The sequence below is a fragment of the Lethenteron reissneri genome, chromosome 22, assembly GCF_015708825.2.
Source record: "Lethenteron reissneri isolate LAM-NWPU_2019-01 chromosome 22, ASM1570882v1, whole genome shotgun sequence".
Classification (NCBI taxonomy): domain Eukaryota; kingdom Metazoa; phylum Chordata; class Hyperoartia; order Petromyzontiformes; family Petromyzontidae; genus Lethenteron; species Lethenteron reissneri.
Window position 1 is genome coordinate 3,772,098 of NC_083800.1, and position 17,808 is coordinate 3,789,905.

The 17,808-nt window shown below is 47.0% G+C and overlaps 1 protein-coding gene across 12 annotated transcripts in view; it reads left to right on the forward strand.

Annotated features, from left to right (window-relative positions):
* LOC133345533 (actin-binding LIM protein 1-like) overlaps nucleotides 1–17,808 on the forward strand; it is a 120,684-nt gene that overhangs the window by 74,172 nt on the left and 28,704 nt on the right. For all 12 annotated transcript variants that reach the window (XM_061556383.1, XM_061556371.1, XM_061556374.1 and 9 more), the window contains exons 5-8: nucleotides 2,345–2,471; nucleotides 4,883–4,976; nucleotides 15,010–15,097; nucleotides 17,448–17,506. In XM_061556383.1, the coding sequence (XP_061412367.1) occupies nucleotides 2,345–2,471; nucleotides 4,883–4,976; nucleotides 15,010–15,097; nucleotides 17,448–17,506 (368 nt within the window). The remainder of the gene's footprint in view (nucleotides 1–2,344; nucleotides 2,472–4,882; nucleotides 4,977–15,009; nucleotides 15,098–17,447; nucleotides 17,507–17,808) is intronic.

Here is a 17,808-nt window from a genome sequence, read left to right on the forward strand (position 1 = left end):
AACAAGCAGCAGTGGGTTTAGAATGGGCAATTTTTAAAAAAATCACGATTCTATCAGTATGACACGTGCCCATGTCGTATGGGCACGTGTTGGCTATGCACGGTGTGGATGTTCAACATACACGCATACATACCAATTTCATTTTACGGCACAGAATTGCAAATATGCCACACAATGAAAGTTGGACTTCAAGAAGGCTCAAATTCATTTTGGCCTATATCCTGTTTTATAAGTTTCAGAATGTATGTGCAGTCACTGCGGTAGCAGAATACATTTGGAGAGGTTGTGCCAAAGGCCAGGACTAAAACTTGTGAGGAGACAGCCTTTAGCTTCCACGGCCGTCGCTTTTGGAATGGCCTGCCGCAGAATCCGAGGGCATTAGGATCAGTGAATGTTTTTAAACGACATCTTAAAACGTAACCTTTTTGATTGTCTTTTAATTAGGGTGCCCTGATTTTTGTGCTTGTTATGCGTTTTTCTTCCTAATTTTAGTTCATTATAATGTTATGTCTTTAACGTATCAATCTTATTGTTGTTAAAATTGTGTCGGTCGCTATTCAATTGTCTTGTCAAGCACTTTGTGTAGCATTGCATTTTATGCGCGAATTGTGCTACGTGAGTAAAGTTTGATTTTATTTTATTTGTTTTCGGGTTCCAGAAATTAACACAAAGCCCTTGCTTGCTGTTGGGGCTCGCAAAAACCTCTCAGTGATTTAAAACGCAACACGTTCATGTTAACCAAGCCTGCAATGTCATGGTTCAACGCTCAATTCTTTTCATCTCGTCTTTACCGCCTTGTTTGCATTGACCCTTGGTCGTTTCTTTGTCTCCTTCACAATTGTTTAGTTTGCATGCATTAATATCCGAGCATTTCATTAAATGTGCACACATCACAAATTTCGGAAACCGATTGCTACTCGCGCGATTCAACGCGGGAGAAACCGATTTCGATCGGCGAACGAATCGATGCGTCGTTACGCGCCTCCCACGAGCGCCACCGACACGGCGTGTAACCTGCGGTGAAGGAATTAGGGGGGGGGGGGAGGTGGTGGTGGTTATACTTGTGCCCTTTGCGATGTCCCCAACGGTCTGGGTCGTCCATCCCAGCTATGGCCAAGTACACTCCGTTCTCATTCATCGCGTGCATTGTGACTGCGCTGGGTGGTTGGTGTTGTTGTTTTTGTTTTGAGCGTCGCGAAGGGAGGCGCACGTAAGAAAGGAAACCCATTGGTGGGGTTGTCCTGGCTGCATACAAAACCAGCTCGCACTCCCCACACACACCTCCCCCCCCCCCCGCAAAGACCTCATCCGCAGTGCCCACACGCGTACCCCCCCCAGCTCCCTCTCCCCCTTCGCCACCACCCACCCCTCGCTCTGCTTCGCTGGCTGTTCACGTAGCAGCGCACCATCACGGACGGTGAAGTCCAAACGCGAATTTGCCTTGCTCGGTAATTGTCTACAACGATGGGCATTATCCTCGTTGAGCGTTTGCCTCTACCGCCAACTTTCGTCCGTTCCGTAATGGCCCGTGGATGGATGTTACGTTGTTTTGGTGGCATGTGGTTTGCGTGCACTAATATAAATATATAAACATTAATTGCTGCGTTATTGTTGAGCAATAATGCGTTCGGCATCTGTTGGTGTTGAAAAGGGTGGCCCGTTGACCTGCTGCTGATGATACCAGCCCAAGTGCTGCTGTTTTGTGATGAATGAATTTTCACATCATAAATGTTAAGCTCAACAAACCATAAAACGTGCAAACAAATAATGCAACCAAGCATTTCAAGAGACACTGAGCTCTGCACTCACTCGATAGGTTTCTGAATGCCAATCACCTTCAATAAATCTACTTTTTCAATTCATGATTATTGCATGGGGAGGTCACCCCTCTGCTGCTCTCCCTGGTGCTAGGAGCTCCTTTTCCCAAGCCATCAGTGCTGATGACTCCCTTGTTTAAGTAGCGGCTCAAGACCCGGTGAAGTGTCCCAAATAAAAATAAATATAATAAATTAATTTACAGCTCTTTGGCGGTCTACCGCTGGATAAATGTATTCCAAAGCTGCATAGGCCACGGGGCTTCTCTGACCCTCGCCACGATGGTCAGTGCGGGACGTTGAACTGAAGGCCCAGGATCGATTCCGACTTCGCTCGCCACTGATGATAGCAAGCGTCCAGGAATCAACACTCGGGCTACCGGGCTCATCGCGCTGGGTGCTAACCAATGCGTGGCAGCTCTCCACGTCTCGGTGTTAAATATATGTACACACAGTACACACACGGAGCCGAGATATGCGGGCGAATTTACCCCACCTCTTTTGTGTCGCACTGCACTGTGTGGCTTTAGACTGCGCTGGGTGTGGACGAGACATCAAAAACGGGCAGGCGCTGCTTGCCCTGGAGCGGCACTGGCACCTGGGCTGCTTCAAGTGCCGAGCGTGCGGCAAGGTTCTCACCGGAGAATACATCAGCAAGTGAGTGGGCGGGAGTGAGGATTCACAGGCAACTCTCGACGGTAGATTACCCGGGTTTGCGGATTAACCGCGCTCATCTCTCCACGTGCTCGTTTGTGAGCTGTTCCCCTCGCCCGTCGAGGCGGCCGGGTGACGTTAAACACGTGGGCAGGTAAACCTGTTGATTGCTCTGAGAACCAATGAAAGGCGGATGACACATCCTACGCCTTCACCCACATTTTATGAAAAGGAAAAGGGAACAATAGCTTTTTGCAGCCTAATTTACCTGTGTTTTGCAAGAACTGGGTTATTTTTCGATTTAAAGCTTTCGTGACTGCAGGGATTCATCTTCTTGGTTATTTCGGTAAAGTCACGTAGAAGGGAAATAATAAAATAATAATTAAGAAACATAATTAAATAATTCTCACGACGTTTCGGCCACAACGCAAGCAACCGTCCTGTGAGTCCTGTGAGGACGGCTGCTTGCGGTGTGGCCGAAACGTCGTGAGAATTATTTTATTATGTTTTATTTTTATTTTATTATTTCCCTTCTACGTGACTTTACCGAAAGAACCAAGAAGACGAACTGGGTTATTGTTCAATCCAGGCTACTCCACTGCCCCATTACCCCAGACAATTGAGAGTTGACTGTGTGTACGGCATCCGAAAGCGCCTAAAACCCACGTCAAATACGGGTGGCGCACACCCAGACAAAGGCGTAGCAGCATCCACCCTTAGGACACAACCCCTCGAGTTCCCTCCTGGCAAGGCCCTCAAGCGAGGGACCCCTTTCTCCCCTCCCCGAGCCTCGCCGGTAACGGTCGATCTGACGCAACCACAACGCCCAGTGGTGTCCGACCTCTCGGCCTCTTCCTCCGCCCACGAGGCGCTCAGGTCTCTAGCGCAGTGCAGGGTCGACCGAGGTGAATCGAGCGTTGGACGACACGAGGAATGGGAAGAGGTAATAGACACCGCCCAAAAAATGTAGCGGATTCGAGATGGCATTTTTTTTATTTTTCTACGAGCTCAAATAAGCTGAATGAGGTTTAAATCCCACGCACATTTGTAACGTGATGGTTGTTTGCATAGTGACTTGGATAGCGCCATCAACTCGCTACATTTGATGACAAAGTTTAATCGCGGGTGGCTGGCTACTCAGATTCAGACCAACGATATCCACCATGCCAGCTCCACAGCCACCCAGCCACCTTGAGCGGATCCAAGCCTTGGCACCGACAGACGAAACGCACTATGCCTCATTTAATATACATTGTGAAAGTCCATACGGCTCCCTATACCCCATACTATGACCGCATTTCATATTCAGTGCCCATTGCATTTTCACATTCATTGTAATACTGCTGGCATCAGGATAATTCCGTATCCTTTAGTTAAACAGGAGAAAGGGGAATCTATAAATATGTATGATCTCTTTATTTTAAATAAATAGATTCATAATAAATGAAAAGTTGAAAGGTATTTATGACATCGCCTCCCACTCTGAGCACACTTGACCGTCCCCCATCAATATCGCCACGACTTTCTCTTCCATTAACATAATTAGTATTATATTAACTCAAAGCCTATGCATTTCCTCCAGTAAAAGTGTGACACTCCCTCTAAAGGATTGCCATTTGGGTGATCTCTTGACATTTTTTCCCTTTCAGTGACAGATTAAAAAAATATACCATTTAGAATTTGTACTCAACCTTTTGGTCGTGTACCTATTTTATATGGGACACCTGCACCGTGTGCTTGTAAGACGAGGATCTCGAGCGTGGAAGAGATATTGGGGCCATTGTAACGACTATAAATGAGCATTCGACGATCCGTCTTCCGCAGCGATTTATTGAGTAGTCACGATACGGATGATGATCAAATGAAATGTGTTGTTTTTTCATTTTCTAGCTCATGTTCATCACCTCGTTTGTATTGTTTGTCATGTACTGCGTCTCGTGGCCGAAGATCATCACCATAAGCCATGGTCAAGCCACAGTTGTATGAAGGCCTCCCCAAGGCTCCCCGCCATCCTTCATAGTCTCATGATGCTGCAATCCACCCAGCACATGCGCTGCGATGATCTCATTGCTCCATCTCCGCAGTGGACGTTCGCTTCTGCCCTTTGTATCTTTTGGGCTGCCAATCCGCATCTATTTTCGACCGTCATCCCGTTCAGCGGTGTGTCTTGTGCAAGCCGACTTACTTTTATTGACAGTTAAAATGATATATTTAACCAGCGCATGTCCTCTAATCCACGTCTCAGTCGCTTGCATTCATGACAAATTATATCAATCCATATGCGCACAGCACTACGCGTGCATTGTGAGCATCAGAATTGACTTCAACCGACGAACCGGTGCATTCATACGTTGCCCGATGGCATTTCATGTACCCGTTGATCTCGGAGAGCTCAGGGGCCGTCTCTCTTGCAGGGACGGGATGCCCTATTGCGAGCGGGACTACCACTCCCAGTTTGGCGTTCTGTGCGACGGCTGTGAGAAGTACATCACCGGCAGAGTCTTGGAGGCAAGTTGCGCATCGCGTCCGTCGTGGCGACGGCAGAGCTGCAAAACAAAACGCGGCGAGGGATCCGGGGGGGCTGTGACGGGTCCCCATTCCTCCGGCTGTGCTGCTTGCGGACAAACAAACGATGACCCGTGTGTAGAAAAAGAAAAACGGCAAACGACGCTCCGACGGTCAATTGGGGGTGGCACATCGTCATGTGGTACAGGCCTACCCTGGAGCAATGTGCGCAGCTCGTCTCGGCTGCCCACATAGAGCCGTCTGAAAAAGAAACGCCGCGCGATACGCGTTGGCGGTTGCCTAGAATCGCCTGCTTATTTCGCGTCCTCGGCTGGGTTTTATTGGGGGGGGGCGCTTTATGAAGGGCTATTCTGGTTCACAGGGTCCGCCGGGATGCATGTGGCGCAGATGTACGCGTACACAAGGGAGCGCCTCTCCCATGCTCGCGCATTTAATCAAGGGCGAGGCCGCCGTTGCACAGTCCACTGCTAATTGCCGACGTGCTCGCCAGCGTGAGACTGTTGCGATGGGGATTTATTGTTGAGGCCATACGTATTATATTCACTGTTTTAATTGAAACTCAGATCTGGCGTTATCGGTGCGCCATGTGATATCATTGAACTGATCGTCATTACAAATGCCATTTGTTAATGTAATAGGGTACAGTTATTAGTTACAATTACCACACCGCAATCACTATTATGTCTGAAATTGAGTGACGTAAAATTAAATTGATCGGGACTATGGGCTCATTTGGAACGTTGAAACGTCATTGCTAAAATGTGGGTAACCTCTAGAATCGCATTCTCTTCCTGAAGGTCAATGATTGCAGGCGTCAAATGGAAAGAGCCTTCAGGACCAGGGATAGCTCCTGTAGGGAGCCTGTGATGTGCACATTGCATACGTGTCCTTAACCGCTTACCACCACGTCGACATTTTACGGGACTGGCCTAACGGCTGCGTTATTCTATGCAGCATAGCTTGACAATTAATTACGTTACAATAACATTGCAAATAAAAATAACCGCCCCTGTGCCGACGAAATTGATCGCACCGCAAAATGCGCAATAATTGACGGCGGTGACGGCGATGGGGGGAAAATTCTAGAATCCCCTTTTTGGGTTCAATTGGTATTGCCCGGCTGCGCGATGCACTGATTGTTGTGTCGTCACGACGCCGAGATTGACCCGGCTATAACATCCACCCCTCCCCCCATAGCCCACACCTTCAGTCCTCCCGCCTCCCTCCCACCCGTGCCTTTCATCCAGGGTGTGTCCTGGTGCAGGGCAAGGTGATCGTTGTTCCGCTGGACAGAATTTTTTTTAAAACCCATGAAACAGCCTTTTGTTTGGCCACGGGTCTGCGACGTACGCACGTACCCACGTACGCACGTACGCACAGTTAGGTACGATCCTCGGAGGGTTCCGGTACCCCAGCCTCCCCTTGCCCCCCTCCCCCTTCCTCGCTCGCGCCCCCCCTCCCTTCGATCGCCATCCTCTCCAACCGCGGTGGTTGCCGTGGTGAGTGTGGCCGAGTGGAAGGAGTGGCCTGGTTTTTTTGCCGTCACTTGACTCGGCGCTCTCGCTAAGAGCGCTCGGTGCTCCGCGGCTGACGCAGCGCGGCTGAAAGGTGGCGTCGTGCAACGGTCGACAGGTACGTTCCACTTTTTTTTCTCCCCCCCCCCCTCCCCCGCTTTGGTGAAATTAGATGATGTGTCTACAGTGACTTTCTGCTCAGTCTGCCTACTCTGCGGAAGGGTATATGCCCGAAACGTTAGCCTCGTATATAATATTAATATGTCGTCGTGGTAGTAATAATAATGATGGTAAATTACAATCCTTTGTCCAGCGACTGCTGGATGAAGGCCTCTCCACACTGTGTCTGTCATGGGAGATGTTTGGCCATCACTTCACCACCTGGTCAGTGTGGGACGGTGAAGGGCGGCCGCTTTGAACCAGTTCATATGTCACTTGCAATTGAAGTTAGCCGTGGCGAAGAGTCAAACTCGGAGTTCATTGCATTTTGGTTTGTGCTTGTACACCACTTCCAAATCAGTCATTATTTTTCCTTTACATATATAATGTAGACATGTGCATTTGTGTTGGAGTATTAACATCTTAGCACCTGTTTTGTTGCCAGAAAAGAGGGGAAAACCCTATTATCATATTTTGGTACTAGCAAAGGAGGTCCCATGATGAGAATATTAGGTTTATTATTCTTAGGTCATGAGTTGACCTAGATCATCAGTTCTCTGGCATTGGTTGAACGAGTAACAGTACTTCTTGCTGGTAAGTCAACAGCGGTTATCGCAGATAGAGCCTTGCCCCCAACCTTAGAACATGGAGTGTCCACCGCTGGTTCAGGCTTTCCTATAAAGAGCTCCACTAGAGGATTGAAAGAGCACCGATATACTTTTACACGTGAATGAAATATAGGCAGGAACACGTACCATCCTTTATTCAATTCACTGCTGGATGAGGGCCTCTCAAAACTCTGTGGGCCATGGAGATTGTCTGTCCATGCTTTACCATGCTGGTCCATGTGATTTTGATGGCAGGGAGCATAGAAATACAGAACGGCAACGGATTTAACCAGACTGCCGTCTGTTACCCACCACTTGTCTCCACCACCCCATGACAACCTGTTTGTTCATGGAGGTCACCCATCTGAGCACTGTCCAGTCACGGCGCTATGCTTAGCTTCCGACATCTGACAAGATCGGGCGGTCTTTGGTTGATATGTCCACAGGGGAAATGCAGAGATGGTGACGATGAAAATCAGATTATTATATTCCAATGAACGGGCACGCAAGTGCTTTTTGCTTCCGTTCGGCAACAACGAATTAACTTAACCAAGGTGGTTGACCGGCACGACGATTGAATGCTAACGAGATCGGAAGTGCCCCACGAACACACACACCGTTGACTGTTTGGCACTCATTTGTATGCTTGCATACGAATTTGTCTGTGGGCGAAATCACCATGGCGCCGACGTGACTCACTCAGCTCTTATGGGAATACTGCCAGTTTCAGTTCGGTTTTCCACTCCCCACTGTGAAGGGTGTGTGGGAAGGATGAAGGCAGGAGGAGGGGGTGAGTGGTCGGCTGCCTGAGGTAATGTTCATTGCGGCGAGATTGCAAGTGAGTCACCAGTCATCGTCACAATCGTTCACGCATCATACTGTTCAGTAAAAATAAAAAATTTACAGAGCAAAGATGTAACCTTGCGACTGCACTGTCGCTTTGGGGCGATACCCCAACCCCCGAGACGACCTTCCCCATGCCCCCTCTCCGCTTGTGCCACCAGCTCCCTGGCTTAGATACGCACGCTGCGGGTTTGTGTACCACACACGTAGTTCACGCCGGTCTGCTCAGACGCGCTAATTGCTTGGAAACGACCTTTCTGGGTGGTTCGGTGGATGGATAAAGGGGCAGGGAATTGAATCGCTGGCGCGGAAAATCTGTTATTTATTGTCATTATATATTTTTTTTCTACGATTTATTCAAAACGGTTTAGAATTTCAGACCCGGCAGCTCATCCACTGGCCGTACCACGATGAACGCGCAAACGGTATTCGTTCGGTTGAATTTATTTTCCTTACAAATCACAGCTGGCTTAACTCAAAAAGAGGTTGGACAAAAAAACGCGGCACTTGACCGTTTTACGGATAACCCGCGGATGATCGGTAGAAATGGGACCGTGGAAAGGAGGCGGTCTCGTGTGTGTGTTCTCCTTTTCAAGGGAGATCTGGGTGACAAAGGTCACACAAGAGCAAAAACCCTGCAAGAAAATGAAGCGCACGATATCGCAAATAACCACCTCACAATTACCGCAGGTCCCAAACAATTCTTAAACAGACAAGGCCACTGTACACAAGGCTGAACACTGTGAATACAAAGTGCCGGCGAGGTGGACGCAATCGTGAACGTGGACAAGACGTGGTTTTAGTGATGGGAAATGTTGTACACCTACAGCCATTTCTGTCAATCCACTGCTATGTGAGGCCCTCCCCACGCGGCATGGGGTCGTGGAGGGTTGTTGACCTTACTTCACCACGCCGGTCGGTGCGAGCTGGTGACGGGGTGGACCGCATAGACGCGGACGTTCCTACGCACGGAGGAACAATCCATTGTTGCTGCACTGCACCCTGCTGCCTAACGCATAGTCCCATAGCATCCTATGGCACCTGTTACACACGGTGGCCACGCATCCAAGCATTCTCCATTGCTCAACCAGGCTTCAGCGTCCGAGTTCTGACGAGGTTGGGTGCACTTCGGGTGATTTTGTCACAGACAGCCAGGATCTGGGTGTACCTTACTCGATGTTAAGGCAATACGGCAGGACACATTACCTTAAAAGCTAATGGATCTCATGAATCCATTTATGTCCATTGACCAGTCTCCCATAAATGTCGCAGCCAATCTTTCTGCGAGTACAGTATCATATTTTTGAAAGCATGTTTATTGATCTCCTCCATTACTGTAGCCATCCATTATGCATTTCACGATCATAACTCAGCACTGCAATAGATTGTCACACACACAAAGTAATGCTACATCAACTGTGCACGTGCGTTCCCGGAAAATGTGGAACGTTGGGCCAAGGGTTCCAATCACCGGGAAAAGTGGTGGTGGGCCCAACGTTGCGTGTTTACACTGGGTTCTTCGTGTTACCAAAGACACGTTTTGATTTATTTTGTAATACGATTGCTGTCGTGTTAATACTGTTCTTGTTATTTCCGTGTGTTTTGTAAACCGCTTTATAGATGCAGTTGCATTTAAGAACCAAATAAAATAAAAAAAAACATTTTTGTTAAATTTAGATTTAAAGCTTTCGTGACTGCAGGGATTAATATTCTTGGTTCTTTCGGTAAAGTCACGTAGAAGGGAATTTTTATTTTATTTTATTATTTCCCTTCTACGTGACTTTAAAAATATATATATACACGCATATTCATTGTTTTTAGCTGAGGAATAAAAGTGAAAAAAACAAGCACGTCAAGGTTTAAAAGCAACACGAAGAAAATAGTTCACACATTTTCGCGGCACTCGTGCAAAATATCCACTTTTCCAGACTGTGAAAAGGTCAACGTTGACCTCGATGGCACGGTCCACGTACAGCCCTGCTGTGTCCACCCCCTGCCGAATGAGGGCTTCCCCGTGCCGTGCGGGTCGTTGAGGCGGTTATTTAACCATACTTGGCTGCACCTGCCAGTGCAATTTGGTGAAGGCTTTGGAGTGCGCAGATGCGAGAGCGTAGAAAAACAAGACGGACATATTCTTATGCGTGGTTCTTTCGGTAAAGTCACGTAGCAGGGAAATAATAAAATAATAAAAAAAACAATAACATTCTCACGACGTTTCGATTGCAACACAAGCAATCATCATCAGGTGTGAAACCCACAGCAATAATTTTTTTCCTGTGCTGATATCGAAACGTCGTGAGAATTTTATTGTTTTATTTTTATTATTTTATAATTTCCCTTCTACGTGACTTTACCGAAAGAACCAAGAAGATGAATCCCTGCAGTCACGAAAGCTTTAAATCGAAATTTAACAAAAATGTTATTTATTTTATTTGGTTTTTTAAGACCATCTTTATGCGAGTACAGCTTCCGTGACTGCAGGGATTCATATTCTTGGTTCTTTCGGTAAAGTCACGTAGAAGGGAAATAAAAAATTCGCATATGTATCCATTTTTATTCAATAACCGTGCTCGACGATCGGTGGCATCGAATCGGTTAGGTTAACGATTTCAGCGAGTGCAGCAGCGGCTTCTTTTTCACTGCACTGCCATCCACAGAGCTTAGCCTCTTCTGCATGCTGGTCTCCCATCCAAGCGGATATCCGAGCATGCTTCAGCATCCGAAATCTGCCGTGATCGTGCGCATGCCGCCCCGACGATTCGGTCACACAGTAGGCAGTGGCAGACGTATGGGGGAGTTCATCTCGATTTGAAGCTTTCGTGACTGCAAGGATTCATATTCTTGGGTTTTTTCGGTAAAGTCACGTAGGTAAAAATTAAAAATTAAAATGAATGAAATAAAAATAAAATTAAAATAACGACGTTTCGGAGGCAACACAAGCTTCCGTCTTTAGGTGGAACCGTCACAGCACGCTTGCTGTATCAAGTAAGTAGTTAATTTTAATTTTTTACCTACGTGACTTGACCGAAAAAAACCCAAGAATAGGAGTTCATCTAGTTGCCTACGGTTTACGGGCGAGGCCGCACGCTTTGGGCCGAGGCGGCGCATTGTGTTGGGCGCCAGTCGCTCTCTCGCGACGTTCCCAGGAGGCACAGAGATGCAGTTGAGGGGTGGGGGGGGCTCAGCTGTAAAAGCCCCGTGGACGGGGTTACGGGGGGTCAGATGCGAGGCGCACGTTAGAGTCCTCCTCCTGGCTTTATCCATTCAAGCATCAAATCTAGCGGTGTGTCTGCGCGTGCGTGCGCGCGTCAGCGTGTCCTTGTGTCACCTGAATATTTATTTGATTATCTTTATTGTGTTCGTCTTATATCCAGCCATGTGTTTCACGTAGCCACGGTGGCGAGATTTTAACTATCTCGCCTGGTATACAGGAGGTCCTGTGTTCAATCCCGATCCTTGACACGTGCTGTATATTTTGAGTTTGCGTGTCTCTCTCCCCGTGGTCGCGTGGAATTTTCTCTGGCTCCTTCGGTTTTTCCCTCCACATTTATAAACGTGCGTTTAGAGTATTTGGCTGTTATGCGTTCACACGCGATAAACCACTTCGTTCAGCTATCATTTGCGGTCAGGTCACGTGTGAAAAAGAGCTATATAGCTCAGTGGGCCTTACCTGGTAAAAGAATAGTTTAGATTAGCTTTTAATTTTATCCCCTCAGCTTATGAGAATCTCAATTATCGAAATTTCTATTTACATCCACAACCGTACATCTTTCTCTATTTACAATGGCTTTGGTTTTTGTTGTTGTAAGTGTTTTCAGTAATAATCAGACGCACTTGCGAGCAGGCGTTGCAAATGCAATGGGGAAGAGTAGGAGGCTTGCGGCGGGTGGAACAGAGGGTGGAGGAGGGAAGGTGACCGAGACAGCGCATCGCAGTGACACTCAGACGGTGGGCGATCAAAAGCGACGTCCAGAAGGCAGATGGCAGGGGAGGCTTCAAGGGCATACCTTGGAGGTCACGCGTCAGCTTTACAACAACTCTGGGGGATCGAGTCTCAGTGGCATTGCCCGCGATCACCTCTTGACCTTAACCGTGACCCACACGCGCACGAGTTTATCTGCGAACGAGTCGTGAATTGAGACCGCCCGAGCAGCAGGCCGTGGCGCCGATTTGATTGCGTAGTAGTCTCTATTTTCTGAGAGACAGGAATACGAAAGAGACATTTAGTCCGCCCTGGTCTGTTTTGTTATTTACATTGTCGACAACAACGCTAATGATTATCTGGTGTTTTCTTTACATCGAGTTGTTTATACAGCTAAGCCGCTGTCAAGAGCGTGCCGTCTGCTGCAAACACACTCTGTACAAACAATCAGCACTGCAAGCATTTTGCCAAGCAGCATCAGACAGTCACGTGAAAATTGATCACGTATAATTTTTTCTTTCGCGCAGGCACTGTTCATGTCTTACCCACCAACCCACCCACGTCTTCCTCAAAATGAGGTTTAAAGCTGTGAACCCGCTTCTGCCTTCTTGTAGATTCGTGTCTTCCTACCTCCATATTTCACGGGCGAACAGCGTCCTGCGCTGTTTTCGTAGCAAATCACGAACCATCCTGAGCGCGCTAGACCATGGGCACGCTCGCCGTGTGCTCTTTCATCCAATAGTTTGCGTAGGCGTAAGTGGCACCGCGCGTGTATGTTCATTAACCGGGCGACATTCATGGGTCGCAATCAATGAATGTTTACGGTTCTGTTGAGTCTATTTTAAGGCATGTAAATTAATTGCATTTATTTGATGGGGGTAAATGTTCAACATATGTCTCGCTGCAGGCAACATTCCGCCGGGCCCATTCCACGTGATGTGGCGGCTCATTAAATCGAGTACCTTATTTCTTGAGAGCTTGCCGGTCACTGGTCATTAACGTGAAGCCCGTGCCCCCCCCCCCCCCCCCGGTGCTCAAGATGCCACAATTAGTGCGCGAGGTCCCGCTGCAGAGTGGGGTGTAGAGTTACACTCGCTGAGGATTTGGAGGAGAAGAAGGGAGAAAAAATAACAACCTCAGCAACCACAGGCTGCTTGCATTTTGCTGTCGCCAGTAGCTTTTATTTGATTTTGTGTCCGTTGCTCAAAAGCGTCTTAAGTCGATGATCTGCGGTCCATTAATCCGGTGTGCGTGTTCCTTTTCCCCACTGCCATTATTCTCGTTCTTCCTTAATTTTTTTTGGTTGCGTAACATATTCACGAGAGCTCTCTCTCCCGCATTGGCCACGCCACGCCTCACACCGCCGCGCCTCACACGGCCACGGCAGAGAGGAGATACCGTCCTCCTCGTCCGCCGGAGAAGGCGCGTCTGTGCGGGTTTTACAGAGGGCTTCTTTTGTGCTGCTGTATTGATTGCCGACAACTCGGACCTCTCCCAAGAGGCGAAATCTGTGGCTTTATCCGGGCTGAGCGTGGAGTGGCTGCCGTCATCCGTCTGCCTCTCTCTGCTCTCTTGTTCTCAATTCAAGGGTCCTCGTGAAGCACATTCTGCCGATAGTTCGTTCTGCAGTAGTTTGTTTCCTGTCCCACCCTGTAAGCTTACTCTCAAGAGTTACAACAACAACAACAAAATACGCGCAAGCATTAATTGTCCTTCGTTTGTAATATAGTAAAGCAGTAGAAAGGGGAAGTCACACAGTTTATTTTTCTATCTTTGCCTATCGAAATGTATTCCAATGTTAACTACTGGTATTGGCCAAACATCTTAATGCTGAAAAAATTACCTGCATATTACTCAGTTGGATTTACAGAAGGCAACATCGTCATCATCAGCTACTGTAAAAACTTGGCAGGACCCTTCTTAAAAAGTTACGTGACAAGTGTAATAGAATAAAAGAATAATAAAATATTGGGCATATTCAATAATAAGCATAGCTTTGGTCTTCGCAATGATTCCAATTATCCACCACATTAATGGGATTTTTAGTTTCCAACACTAATACCCCCATGAGTTTAGCATGGTGGACATTTTTAAGAACACTTTTTTTGTTACCTAGGTCATAGGACATGATTAGTTCATCATAAGACAGCGCTCACAAAAGTCTCCAACGAAATCAACTCAACCAAGTCCTGTGGTTGTCATAATAACTCACAGTCAGACACATTTAGTTTCTAATAGACGACCATGTCACACATCAAACTCGTCGAGGACTGAGTTACCGGCGATAATGTGAAGAGGTGTCGCATACGCGACCATCTACAACAACAAAAACGAACGCTACAACGCGCACAAACACTGCTCTCGGTGCAGGCGGTTAACACTGGTCAAAAAAAAAATTCTGGCCTGGACTTTTGCAGCTGTTTTAGACTAATTTCAGGGTGCTGATTCCAAATCTGATCTCAGATTTGCTCTATCACATCATTTTTATGCTCTCGGCATACCCCATTTTCATTGATTTTACCCAAAATTAACTCTGTCACTTATGATTGCAAGTTTTTTTGCGAGTCAGTGACTGCTTTAGTGTTAAAATATGGTGCTGTATTTTTAGGATAGTGTGTTTATAATATCATTTTATGTAGATATCCACATTTATTAAATATTTTTCTTCTGCAGTTTTTATTGAAAATGCAATATTTTATATCTCAAAAACCTGATGTGATAGACAAAAACTGATGCCATATTTGGAATCAGCACCCCAAAATTACCTTAAAACCGTTGGAATACCTTATGCCAGAAAAAGTGTGTTGACCAGTGTAATCGGTCAGGGCGCATACGTGACAGCCTCTGCTCGCTGCTGCTGTGGGCGGGTGGGTGAGCGAGCGAGCGAGTGGGCAGCGTTCGGCTGTAGAGGAGCGGCGTCGCGAGTGGATCCTAACCCTCGGCATCGCCTTGCGGTTTGTCTCGCGCAGGCGGGGGACAAGCGCTACCACCCGAGCTGCGCGCGATGCTTCAGGTGTCACCACATTTTCTCGGAGGGCGAAGAAATGTTCCTGCAAGGTAAGGGGGGGTGGGGGGGAGGGGGGAGCCTGTGACGTTCGTTGCCCAAGAACGTCCGTGATTTTAGCGGAGAGTGGTTACCGTTGAAATCGGCCCAGCGCGCGGAGTGCCGTGGTGGGTTGTCGCGTAGCAGGGATCACGAGAGAATGGCGGCGGCTTGCAGAGCCTGTAATGCAGCAGTGGAATGATCGTGGACGACGATGATGATGATGTTCGTGTTAAAGCCAACGTACAGTGCTTCTGCCTCTCAAACATTCACTGGCAACCTCTCCATTGAAATCAGCATTTCAAGTTTTGTATATTTTAATTTCGGTGGAGCTAAAGGTTGCACAGATACATATATCGTATACATCAAATTCGATGAAAACAATAAGTGGTCGTTTTGTGGATATGAGTAAAAAAAAACGTCGTGGCGTCTTTATAAATGATCATCAATGTCCCATCGGTACATATTGGGGTTGCTACCTCTGAGGTTTCAAGTTTAGTTTGTTTATCTAGGTGAGAACTTGACGTGACAAAAAAAACCAGGACATATCACGGGCATCGGCATATCTCACAAGACTAGAAGAGGGAATATCTACTTGGCTACATAGGTTAAGTGGTACATGGTTGCAACACTGACCACAACCGGGTCTTTTAATGTCCTGAGAAGACCCATATATTTCCCATGAGGCTACCTCAAAAATAGGATGCCCTATGAAAAATAGGTGGCAACTCTAATATATACCCTCTGCAAGCCAAAGTTAGTTTATATAATACATTTACTCATATATATATATCTATATGCTTGTATTAATTACATCTATGGCATGTAGGTCAACTGAGCACATGGGAGTTAAGACAGGGAATGCAAATAAAACCAGAGTAGGGTAACAAATGGGGTTTCTTTGTGTAGGCAGCTGTTTCATGACAAGCTTTTAACATTTCAGATGTCCTTGTAGAAACACAATAAAACAAATCGGTGTAGTAGTAGTAATAATAATACATCCTCCTTTGTTTATCCTGGACAACCTCGTTGAGACTCGATTTTTTTTTCAGGCAGGGCCTTGCAATGCCAATGTTTGGTCATGTTCCACTAATGATCGTTTGTGGGCAAGTGGGAAGAAGCTAAAAGTTCCCGTGGAAAACGCACTGTTAGAGCATCTCGCGATTGTATCCAAGAAACAATCTGCGCTGGGCCTGTCATCTGACCACATCACATCTCCCCCGTGAGATTTGGGCTGCACTGTGCAACGGTGGTTCTCAACGGCTACTGTGCACACCCCTTGTTGAATTTTGTTTCAACCAAACATGGTTCTGAGAAATCAATGCGTGAATAATGAACATCAATATTTTAACCAATTGTCCATTTTGTGAGGTATCCTGCCTAGCCAACAACTTCAAGCGAATAAAAAAAAACATGAACGGACGCTCTGCACGCGTGACGTCATGTGTTCGCGCTCGCTGGCTCCTCTTGGAAACCACATTGTTAATGATTAATGAGTTTAGAAAGGTCTTTTATATCTGTTCTGCATTCAGTTTCATTTCAGTTTCATTTATTAGGTATAACCCTGTGAGCCATGCGGCTCTTGACTCGGGTGCAGCCGCAACAAAACAAAAACATGAACAAGAAACATCTTAAAGTGACTACATGCAACAGATAAATTCTAGAAAAAACAACAAAGTCTTCCAGAAAAAACGCCGTATTTCAACGCTGTGTGCAAAAATCCCAGTGGGATGCAAGTCAAACAATAACAACCATAAGACAATGTAGCTTAAAGTTATCAGGCTAACTCTGTACTACAACAAACAAACATGGCTAAACCAAAACTTTTCAAAATCACCAAAATAAAGCTATAAAAACAATGTAACAGTGATCATAGGAACTGTGATTCAGTGGTTACGAGAACCACTGCTGTACAATACTCTTAGGTTTTTTCGGTAAAGTCACGTAGGTAAAAATAAAAATAAATAAAACAAATAATAGAAATAAAATATTAAATCACGCCGTTTCGGAGGCAACACAAGTCTCCTTCATCAGATGGGACCGTCACAGCTAGATTTACTGTATCAAGTGATACCTGATGACGGAGACTTGTGTTGCCTCCGAAACGTCGTGATTTATTATTTTATTTCTATTATTTCAATTTTTTTTACCTACGTGTCTTTACCGAAAAAACCTAAGAGCATGAATCCTTGCAGTCACGAAAGCTTCAAATCTAGAACTGCTGTACAACTCCGTGCGGTCCGCGACCAACCACCCCTCTGGGTCATCGTGCCCGGCGTGATTTAATAACCTCGCTCCTCCTCCACCCCTCCTCCTCCTCCTCGTTTCTCTGTCGCCACGTGGGGGCTACCCGTTGTGGCGCAGGCTCCTCCGTGTGGCACCCGGACTGCAAGAAGGCGGCCAGGGCCGAGGAGCGAAAGCGCGTGAGTGCGCGCATGCGGGCGCACGCATGCCACCCACCGACACGGACCACCGCATGGAGCATGGATTGATCTCGCGCGCCACAATTATTTGCACACCGCCGCCACCGTCCGTCCAATGCTAAAAAATGTTGAACCGTGTTGTTGTCGTCTCCAGCGTGTGCCACTGGCCAGGTTTGTGCACGACCACAAGGCGGTGGTTCTCTTTGGCAGAGCAAAGGTTCTCTTAATGCGACCAACCTGTGTTTTGGATCGACGTCTCACCCACATGACTCTCACCCTCTCCACCCACCCCACCCACCCAC